At 44.1% G+C, this 11,578-nt stretch overlaps 1 protein-coding gene across 5 annotated transcripts in view; it reads right to left on the reverse strand.

Annotated features, from left to right (window-relative positions):
* The window catches only part of TOM1L1 (target of myb1 like 1 membrane trafficking protein), a 58,538-nt gene extending 52,640 nt beyond the window's left edge, over positions 1-5,898 (reverse strand). Inside the window, exons 1-3 of one of the 5 annotated variants that reach the window (XM_015119215.3) lie at positions 5,801-5,890; positions 2,956-3,035; positions 916-994 (exon numbers count right to left, since the gene is read on the reverse strand). In XM_015119215.3, coding sequence (XP_014974701.1) covers positions 916-994; positions 2,956-2,993 — 117 coding nt within the window. In that variant the 5' untranslated portion in view covers positions 2,994-3,035; positions 5,801-5,890. 5 annotated transcript variants of the gene reach the window in all.
* Between the last annotated feature and the right edge of the window lie 5,680 nt (positions 5,899-11,578).

The raw sequence follows: 11,578 nt of genomic DNA on the forward strand, positions 1-11,578 counted from the left end.
ATTATTTTTTTTTTTAAGAAGGAGTCTTGCTCTGTTGCTCAAGCTGGAGGGCAGTGGTGCGATCTTGACTCACTGCAACCTCCACCTCCTGGGTTCAAGCAATTCTCCTGTCTCAGCCTCCCGAGTAGCTGGGACTACAGGCACACGCCACCACGCCCGGCTACTTTTTGTATTTTTAGTAGAGACGGGGTTTCACCATATTGGTCAGGCTGGTCTCAAACTTCTGACCTCAGGGGATCCACCTGCCTCGGCCTCCCAAAGTGCTAGGATTATAGGCGTGAGCCTCCATGCCCAGACACAAACTTTTTTTTTTTTTTTTTTTAAGAGTTGAGGTCTCTCTTTGTCACTCAGGCTGAGGTACAGGGGCATGATCATAGCTCACTGCCATCTTGAATTCCTGGGTTCAAGTGATTGTCCTGCCTCAGCCCCCTAAGTGGCTGGGGCTACAGATGCAGGCTACCATGTCTGGCTACTTTTTAAATATTTTGTAGAGACAGGGTCTCACCATCTTGCCCAGGCTATTCTCAAACTCCCGGGCTCAAGCAATCATCCCACCTCGATGCTGGGATTATAGGCATGAGCCATCACACCCAGCCAATACACAAAGTTCTTCATCAGTTCACCATGTATAATACATGTTAACCACTAATTCCCATCTCCTGACCAAGAACAATTGATTTTTCAGGAACAAGCTCTTCCCGTGAAATTAAATGCTATTACAAAGAACTCAACTTTCTTTATTCTGCAATTCTCATAAATGAAGAGTTTTAACTCATACTGTACACAACTCTTAGGTCATCTATTAGCTAACCTATTAGTTTTCTCAGAATACTTACTTCTTATTTTGTACCCAGGATTAAAAACGTAACTATAGCTTGAGAAATTGAGTCTTACTTATAAAATTAAAGTACTTACTGACAAGGTAAGTTGGATTTCTTTATGATTGTAGTTTTTGGAAATCCTTTTCTTCAAAGCTTTCACTGCATCTTTTGGCCTATGGTAATAAATACACTGAAATCACCAATTCAGGCATTGCTGAAAATAATCAGTCTCTCTGAAAAGCAACGTGCATTTGGAGAGAGGAATGGCTAAGGAGAAAACCAAGGCCTTGGTCCTACTGTGGGACCCTACACGAATGACTTCACTTCTTGAACCTAAATTTCTTCACACATACAGGCAGAAAATACCACCTACCCCCTTATGAGAATCAAATACAATATTTTTGTACAAATCTATTACCTAGAAAGCACCACCCATGAAATGCGCTCATTCCTGTATCCCTCTATCAATGCACAGAACCAACTTATAGGAAATGCAACTTCTGAAACAACAAATGTTACCATTTTAATTAAAACTATTAGTATTTCCTGAGCACCCTACAGACAAGGGGATGTAAGAGGAATTACAACAAACTAGGTCAGCTGCCAATACGCCACAATTTTACGTTACAAAGAACTGTTTGTATGGGTCCAAATTTAAGAGTCTCTTTTTGTATTATCAATGAATTGGTATTATCAATGAAAATGTTCCCAGAGGAACTAAACATGGTAAATAGAATTATAGGAAAAAAAACCATACACACTTAAAAGTACTAACCAGCTTGTAATCCCAGCACTCTGGGAGGCCGAGACGGGCGGATCATGAGGTCAGGAGATCGAGACCATCCTGGCTAACACAGTGAAACCCCGTCTCTACTAAAAAATACGAAAAACTAGCCGGGCGAGGTGGTGGGCACCTGTAGTCCCAGCTACTCGGGAGACTGAGGCAGGAGAATGGCGTGAACCCGGGAGGCGGAGCTTGCAGTGAGCCGAGATTGCACCACTGCTCTCCAGCCTGGGCAACAGAGCGAGACTCCGTCTCAAAAAAAAAAAAAAAAAAGTACTAACCATAAGCACTTTCCATTTATTTATAACCAATAATTTTGATGTTTTCTTTATCAATATAAGCTAGACTAAATCTCTTTTACTGTCAGTTATCACTTTAATATGCACAGGAAAATTACCAGAATTGTGTTCCAAAGAATAACTTGTAATTGACTACATGCAAACCAGTTTGTTCTTCTTAATGACTTTTTTCTTACAACTTCGATTCTCTAAAGTTTAAGAAGTTTAAGGGCAAAAGATAGCACATGCTATAAGAATACAGCTTAAACATGGGTGAGTTGACATTCAGAAGGAAAAAAATTGTCCTGTGACAAGGAGGAAAAGAGACTGCTATATTGTTTCCTGGTTACTAAAGACAATTGCCCAGAAATAGGTCACCACCAGGAGTCAACCAGCTTCTTGATAATATTTGACGGTTTCATCAAATACTGGCCATGGGAGCTGGAGATATTCCTAAAGAAGGAAACAATCTCTCTTTTTCTATCTTTTTTTTTTTTTGAGACAGAGTCTCGCTCTGTTGCCCAGGCTGGAGAGCAGTGGTGCAATCTCAGCTCACTGCAAGCTCCGCCTCCCGGGTACACGCCGTTCTCCTGCCTCAGTCTCCCGAGTAACTGGGACTACAGGCGCCTGCCACCACGCCCGGCTAATTTTCTGTATTTTTAGTAATGACGGGGTTTCACCGTGTTAGTCAGGATGGTCTCGATCTCCTGACCTCGTGATCCACCCGCCTCAGCCTCCCAAAGTGCTGGGATTACAGGCGTGAGGCACTGCACCTGGCCTTTCCCAATCTTTTAAAAAGAAGCAATTTGAGCTTCACAGTGACAAAATTTGAAACTGTTAAAGAAACTGCCAAGAGGAAAAAAATGATAGTGGATTTATAGATACTCTACATGCTGAAGCAAGCAGCTGCCCCAATATTTCAATCTGACAAGTCTTCAAAAGGTAGAGAGCGCCTAATGAATGATGAAAACACTCTTTCAACAACAAAACTGAAACATTTGCAAGAGAAAACGTGCTGTAGTTCTGATGCTTCTTATCAGAGGCAAATACACGGAAACTATGCTGTACTCACCCATCCTGGGTAGTGTTAATTATGTCACAGATGTGCATGAACTGGCCCCAATCTTCAGTCTGAACTCCAGCAAATGTAGCCTTTTCTGCCAAGAAAAAGCTGTTGAGTCTGAGCTACGACAGAATAAAAAATGTCTGGTATTCCTGAAATAATCTGCCTAGGCTGCACTAGCAAGTGTCATTAAGTGTATATTGCCAAAGGGCAAAGTGATTTTTTTTGGAACCGTTCTCAGTAATTCAGGAATCAATCAGAACCCAAGTTCAGAGTGCTGTTGCAGCAACAGTAATGAGTGATCTATTAATAAAGACTGCAAGCACAATACCTGGCCACAGGCCCAGGCCAGGCCAGCTAAATCTCCACCTGCCTGGCTTTCAGACAAGGGAACTAGGGCTTAGTGAGCAGCTACCTACAAGGTGAACTGCATAGTGCTACGTATTTTATCATATGCAATCTCATTTAACCCACTGTTAGAGATGATGAGACAGAAGTTGAGAGAGGTTAGGAAATTACCAAAGTCATACAGTCAGTATGAAGTAGAATTGGCATTCAAATCTACGTTGTTTGGTCTCACTGTTTGTTTTTAAAAATAATTTATTCTCTGGGGGGACAGGAGGAAAGAATTTTTAAAGGAGAGAAGTAATCCGTTGGTCTTAGGAGCCAAAATATTGGCATAACTCCAAATAATAGTAACATATTTATTCTCCTATCATCTTAATCTCACGATTCCTTCTAATTTTACCAATTATTATAACTTCAACCAATACTTGCAAAGACACTGCTTATCTCGACTACGTAAAAACTTCCATTGCATACACTTTTACTATCAGTGTTAATTGTTTCAAACTGGCACTGAGTAACTATCCAAACTAATAATAACAAGCATCTAAACTAACCACAGCTGCACCAGGCTGACCAGAATGTTTCTGCACTTGGAACCCTATCATTAGATAATCAGGCAATACAAGATGTTACCTGGAAAGGGTAATGGAACACTCAACATGAATGCGCTAACATCTTCCTAAGAGAAGGATAAGATCCCTAAGAATGAAAACACGGGGTTCTGGGGGAAATGGAGAAAAAACCAAAAAGGATAGAGAAGGGAAAGAAAGAATAAGGACTTGTTTCGGGGAACCCCAAAGTTTGGCTTGCTTTCAATCAAGGAAAAGAACCACTTGAGGCCGGGTGCGGTGGCTCACGCCTGTAATCCCAATCACTTTGGGAGGCCGAGGCGGGTGGATCACCTGAGGTCAGGAGGTCGAGACCAGCCCGGTCAGTATGGTGAAACTCCATCTCTACTAAAAATACAAAAATTAGCTGGGCGTGGTGACGTGCACCTGTAGTCCCAGCTACTCGGGAGGCTGAGAAAGGAGAATTGCTTGAACCCGGGAGGCGGATGTTGCAGTGAGCCGAGAGCTACTGCACTCTAGCCTGGGTGACAGAGCGACACTCAAAAAAAAGAAAAAAAAAAAAAAAAAGCAAAAAACAAAAAACAAACAAAACTTGAATTTGGCACCAAATGGACAAAGCTTATCTTCCTAGAAAACTCCCATTCACCCTTCAAAAGCCACAGTAGAATTCATTTCTCCCTTCCGGTAAGTTTTGTGTGTTTTGCATTTTCTTGCATTGCAAAGGTGCGGCACAAAACCGTGCGGTCTTCCCTACAAGAAAATGAGTTCCCTCAGGTTTGAGATCACGTCTCACCTTGGCCTTACCAGTGCCTGATCCAGGTCCAGACACATAGCTGACAGTTAGTCCATGTTTACAGAATTAAAAAATTAAGCAGATGAATTGCTGAAGTTTCTTTTGCCTATGAAGATACAGTCGGAACCCATTTCTGCTCAGGGTTCATTCTAATATCCAACAAAGCACAGCCATCAAGGGAAAGCATCTCCTCAATGGTAGCTACTCTGACCATTTTATAAGGATGTGTAAACTAAGGTTCTGTTTAAGTGGTGTGTTCGGTGTCACGGCAGTTAGTAGAGCTGTGAGCTAAATTTTCCAAATCTCGGCCTCTTTACTACAACTACTAGGTTCTCAAGATTTCATCACCCCACTAAGTTCCTGACATCATCACACTTTGCCTGGCATTAATATGCACTCGTGCCACACCCAATTCCCAAGGGAGGAATCAGGGAAAAGAGGGAGCAGTGAGCTGGTGCTTGTAAGAGTCCAATCACTGGCTTCTACATACATCATGCAAGGTACATTCGGAGGAGAGAGAAATCTTTTAGGTGGATGCCGGTGTAGTCCCTAGTGGCCTGCAAGAGACCTCCGTGCCCCCAGATGGCTCCTCTGTTCCCCTCCTCTTCACTCCAATGCCAAGCATTTTCATTATCTTTGTTTACCCAGAAAAGCAATCCAGGTTGTATAAGCTTGGCACTATTGAAAACTGGTTTGGGGAGACCTGCCCCTCACAGTAAGGTCACATCACTTAGTCTCCCAGAGCCTCCTCTTCTGTAAAACGGGCATAACAATACCGTGCCCTAGAGAGTGTGCGTTTAGGAATAACTTTCCCCTGGCCGACAAGTTTCTGGTGTCTCCTTGTGGAGGCCCAAATACTCCATGCCTGACTCCCGCGGTTCACCTGTTTGGTTCCACTCCCCAGGAGACATCGAAAGGAAGGTACATTTTTGAGGACTGCGGGTTCTAGAGTGAGTTGGCCAAGAAGGAAACGGACGAAAGGGGGCCGGGTGGAATGCGGGTGCCCTGGGAAAGTTGCTGGGGGAGGGGAAGGATTTTCTCCAAGTTGGACTAACTCCGTCCTCTGCAGGCCGAGAATGGATCAAGCAGGAAAGGATCCCACGGTCCCCTGCCTGCCTGGGCGTCTCTCCCCGCGCCTCCTTACCTATGAGGTGGCCCACGGAGGTCGCGTAGGGATCCCGGTGACTCTTGCCAAACGCCATGGTAGCTCCAGAGGGCCGGGCCCAGGAAATCCGCCTCCACCGCTCTCTGGCTCCCGACTCCACCCGCTCGGTACCCTTGGCTCCTCCTCTTCGCCCGAGCGCTTCCCTGGCTCTGGCGGAGGCGGTGCGTTGTGCGCTGCCGCTGCGGGGCGCGGGTACCGAGCGTGAGGAGCGGGGCGCGGGGCAGGGACGCTAGGGCGGGGCTTCGGGACGCCCCGCGCACCTGCAGCGCGCCCTGCGGGACCGGCAAGGAGGCGTCGCTGCCCGCTGCAGGTGGTACAGGCGGGCAGCGGTGGGCGTATGGAGCCTGCGAGAGTGGCGCGGCCGCCCGCTCGGATCCCAGGTGGGCTTTTCGCCCCGCGCAGGAGGAGCAGGAAGCCCAAGATCTCCAGCTTGGGAAGTAGAGACCCAGGCTTTGATCCCGCCGCTTGCTAGGCAGATTGTCACTCTTCTCTGCGCCTCTTTGGCTGCCCTTGGTAGACCAAAGATAATAAGGGGTTAATAACACAAATTCAGAATTGTGAGAATTAAGGGAAGGACGTAAACCGATTAGGTCGGTGTCTGGTACCCACAAAATAGTTAACCACTGAATAAATTGAATAACTAGAAATGTTTACCCTCGACCTGCCTTCGCCCTACAGATGCGGGAGGGGAGGTGTGCGCCCTGCCCTTTGAAGCTGTAGGTAATGTCTAGGAGGAAGGATTGGGTTCGAAGTTAGGGCTTCCCAGGAGCAGGCCCTCTTTGTGTCTCTCCTGTTTCCTCGAGGGACCACAGGGCGCCGCCACGCAAGCTCTTGTTTTCTAACCCCACTTTCTGGGAGCCGTGTTTTCCAGCCTGATTCTAAAAATGGGGGAGGGGCTTTCCGTTTCCTCTGGCAAGGAGGATGCTTGGTTTTAGGCCTGAGTTTGAGAAGCCCAACACCTTTCCAGCTGCCCTTTGGGAACCAGAATTTATTTCTTATTCCTTTGCATTCAATTAACATTGAATTGGCGATGTTAACAATCTCCAGCTGCCAGAGAGTGATGCGTCCCCAGGCCATGTCAGATAGCCATAGATGAGCTCCTGGTGCTTGTAGATCCTGTTTCCTATAGTCTAACTGGCACCCATTTCAAGTTTGTTTTTTAGCCCTGGATATGGTGACTAGGGAGACGAAGGGGACCTGTTTTGACTTATGTCCGTGGTCTTGTGAATTTTAATATAGAGATCAAAACCAATTGCCATGCACTCCAAGAGGCTAACATTTAATTATTTATCTCGAACTCAATTATTTATAGTTTTTCTTGACCGAAGTGAGCCAAAACCTGGGATTCTAAAATCTGGAATGAAATATTCTTGTTGTGATGATATTTCTCATAATGGGATTTGTCTCATCTGTAGCTAATATTCTCCACCTGCCTATTCAGGGCGAGTAACTATTTCAGATGGTGCCATTTATCAACTTCCTTAGTCATCACTAACAGCCTCTGCTGACACTGTTGAAACCCTCTTTTGTGACATCACCAACCTAATCTGTATTCCATGCTACAGCCTCTAGCAAAGTGTTTTGCCTTTTCTGCAACCTACAGTCAACCTACAATCTCTGAAAAAGAAAGCCAATTTTAGCTTAGGACAGTGTTGGTGTCAGTGGCCTTCCATCAGATAATGAGAACTAGGAAGGAACCAAGCATCCAGAGAGATAGATTTTTAACATACTTCTATGTGGGAGATTTTTCTTTTCTTCTTCTTCTTTTTTTTTTTTTTTTTTTTCTCCTATGTCTGCTTTCCTTACATGACAGGACTCAGGCACTGAGAAAGAGGAGAGACAGTAGCAAGAAGTATCTTCTGGACTTGATGCTTGGGTGAACAGAACCCAGGTTGATGAGTACTACCTGTGTTCTATCTCAGCAATGCCTGGCGGAAGTTTTTCTCTCTCCCTGTGCCCTCCAGGGTGTTACGGTGGTTGTTGCAGCTTTCTTGTGTACTCTGTTCCTTTCTCCATGACTCCTCTTCTCTCCAGGCATGAAAATCCACATGGTTAATGTTAGTAAAGTCTAGCAGTGGGGACAATAGAATTCACAACTAAGTTGAGGTCAAAGAAGGAGCGGAATCCCACAGGGGTAAAATGACACCAGGAGTAAAATCTTACCACAATTTCAATTCCAAGAACACTTAGTAAACATTTATTTATGTAAACTGTGCTAAGTGTCTACAACTAGAAATCTATCTTAATCTTCACAGTCCTGGGAGGTGGGTAGTATTAACCTCATTTTTACAAATATGTAATCTGAGATTCAGAAAGATCAAGCTCATAAATGGCTTGACTAAAGTTTGACTCATGGCTGCCTGGTTCCAAAGCCTATATTATTGTCACTAGGTGAATCTGTTTATTGAGCCTGATGTGTTACTTTTTTAAAGGATCTGCTTGATTCAGTGCGAGACCTCTTGAAGAATACAGGAATAGGGGAAGTCATATACTTTGTTGGCACAAAGTTCTACTTTTTTTCTGTTCTTGTTCAATAGTGAATATTTTCTGTGCTAGAACTATATGCCAGATATGTTCTAAACATATTACATGCATTATCTCATTTAATCACATAATAACGTTGAGACCAGTACCATTATTACTTTATATTTCATATTAGAAAAACCGAAGTAATGGCTGGACACGGTGGCTCACACCTGTAATCCTAGCACTTTGGGAGGCTGAGGCGGGCAGATCACCAGAGATCAGGAGTTTGAGACCAGCCTGGCCAACATGGTGAAACCCTGTCTTTACTAAAAATACAAAAATTAGCTGGGCATGGTAGTGGGCGACTATAATTCCAGCTACACGGGAGGCTGAGGCAGGAGAATCGCTTGAACTCAAGAGGCGGAGATTGCAGTGAGATGAGATCGTGCCACTGCTCTCCAGCCTGGGCAACAGAGTGACTCTGTCTCAAGAAAAAAAAGAGAAAAGAAATAATTTTTCACATAGTCACATTGCTAGGGAAGGACTGTCTAATTCCAGAACCTGTGACTTGAACAGCTGTGCTATCATCTTTCATGGTAGAGCTCTAGATGGTAGGTGGTGCCCTTCACTAGTTCACATTTTGAAAGAAGTGGGTTCTAGGGGGCAGTGTCTATAGAATGAAGTGACTGAATTTGGCAAGTACACCTGTGTAGAAGACAAAGATAACCCACCATCACGATTCTTGCAGCTAAGAGATTTTTGCCTTCTCATTTGATTGTTGTGTGTGTGTGTTTGTGTTTGAGGTGGAGTTTCACTCTTCTTACCCAGGCTGGAGTGCAATGGCGCAATCTCAGCTCACCACAACCTTTGCCTCCAGATTCAAGCAATTCTCCTGCCTCAGTCTCCCTAGTAGCTGGGATTACAGTCATGTGCCACCATGTCCGGCTAATTTTGTATTTTTAGTAGAGAAGGTGTTTCTCCATGTTGGTCAGGCTGGTCTCGAACTCCTGACCTCACGTGATCCACCCTCCTCAGCCTCCCAAACTGCTGGGATTACAGGCGTGGGCCACGGCACCAGGCCTGTTCCTTGTTTTAATATTTAAATGTGCTCCCTATAACCCTCCCCTTAGTATATCCACTAGCCTTCTCATTATCCTTCTCTTTTTCCATGGGTCTAGTTCCAAACACTACCTACTCTCTGCCCCAACTCTCCCACTATAAAAACGAACTTTCATAACTATGTGATCTTCAGCTTTAATAGTCATCCCCATCATCTTTGACCCTCTGCACCACTCATGTGATGGCCTTTCGTTATTAGCCAGCCTTATCTTTCAGGGCACTTCTCTATCCTACTTTTTTTTTTTTTTTTTTCTCTCTCTCTCTCTGACTGCTAATTCTCAGTGATCTTCATTTGATTCCATTTTCCTCTCCATTCTGCTAGACCTAAGTAAGTCTCCCCATACTTCCAAGGTCTGCCTTTTTCTCTTTCTGCATTTCTCTCATTCCACCTTCTCCTTGTCCCTTCTTTATGAAGTCTTTTCTGACAACTCCCAGAAGAATTGAACCCTTCTTTCCTGTCCCAGGTACAAATTTCTGTCTTATAGTCCACAACACATTATATCACTGATTTGTTTAAAAATCTGTTCCCTGCCTCCTAGATATAGGTCCCACAAAGGAAAAGGACCCATTTGTAGGACTTGGTGTCCTGACACTCAACAGCCCTTAAGGGATTTTTTTTTTTTTTTTTTTTCTGAGACAGAGTTTCACTTTGTCACCCAGGCTGGAGTACCGTAGCACAATCTCAGCTCACTGCAACCTCTGCCTCCCACCAGGCTCAAGCGATTCTCCTGCCTCAGCCTCCCAAGTACCTGGGATTACAGGCATAGGCCACCACACCTGGCTAATTTTTGTATTTTTATTAGAGACAGAGTTTCACCATGCTGGCCAGGCTGGTCTTGAACTCCTGACCTCAAGTGATCCTCCCACCTTGGTCCCCCAAAGTGCTGGGATTACAGGCATGAGCCAATATGCCCAGCCTAAGGTATGTTTATTGTACATATTAATGAATGGCTCTTCAAAATCTTAAGTTGTTCTGTCCTTCCTGATATCCAGCCCTTAATTCCCTCCTGGATGCCTTGTTGAAACTTGAACTCAGTATGTCTAGAATTATACTCATCCTCTTTCTCCATTATCTCAATATCCTACCTTACTTGTTTTGTCTGTAGCAGTCATTCTCAACCATATGCATAGAAATTCCTGGGTTGCTGTAAAGACTGATGATATCTGGGTCCCACCTCAGAGATTCTGATTTAACTTGTCTTGGATGCCTCAAGGTCATAAAGAATTTTGAAGGTCCCTGGATGTGCTAATGGTACCATAAATTCCCAAACTGAAAATCTTGAAGTTATCCCCAACTTTCATTTCAGTCAGTTCTGGATTTCTCTATGTTCTTCTTTACCTCTCTTTCTCTTTGCTTTTTCTTTTCTGTGGACACTGTCTGTCCAGAAATTGTCAATGTCATAAGCTTTAATACTGTTTAGGGATGAAACTAGATTGAAGTTCAGGCTTTCCTGAACACGATCAAATATCCCTGTGCATTTCAAGACATATTATTTCTCCTTAAAATAGACCTTCTTTTGCACAATGTCTTGCCCATTGTTTTTGAAAAACCACATGTACACAAATATATGTTCATTTTATTTCCATATATATATATATATATATATAGAGAGAGAGAGAGAGAGAGAGAGAGAGAGAGAGAGAGAGAAGTTCTTACTATGTTGCCCAGTCTGGTCTCGAACTTCTGAGCTCAAGCGATCCTCCAACCTCACAGCCTCCCAGAGTGTTGGGATTATAGGCCTGAGCCACATCCAGCCTACTTCCAGTCATTTCTTAATATACTATGTCTTTGCAACTCCTGGTTGTGAAAATTAAAGAACAACCTTTCTTTTCCAGCTCTTAGGATAACCCTCCATCAGCTTCACACGAGAGGGTTTCTCTCAGCCCCAACCCCAGCTCTGTTTTGTTCCATCTTTATGGGTTTTAGGCTGAACTCAGAGACCCAAGATGAGAGAGGACAAGGCACAGGAAGAGTGAAGAGGGGAACAGTTGTTGACTTCTACCTGTGCCAAGCACTGTACAAAGTGCTTTGGTATCTCCCATAAACTTCAGAATTATTTTTTAAAAAATAATTACTCCCATTTCATTAACTAACTTGCCTAAAGTCACTCTCAATATGGAGGTGAATTTGGGTTTTTCTCATTTCCAAGCTTAAGCCTTTTTCCATTGCCT

Source organism: Macaca mulatta, chromosome 16 (assembly GCF_049350105.2).
Source record: "Macaca mulatta isolate MMU2019108-1 chromosome 16, T2T-MMU8v2.0, whole genome shotgun sequence".
NCBI classification, from domain to species: Eukaryota; Metazoa; Chordata; class Mammalia; order Primates; family Cercopithecidae; genus Macaca; species Macaca mulatta.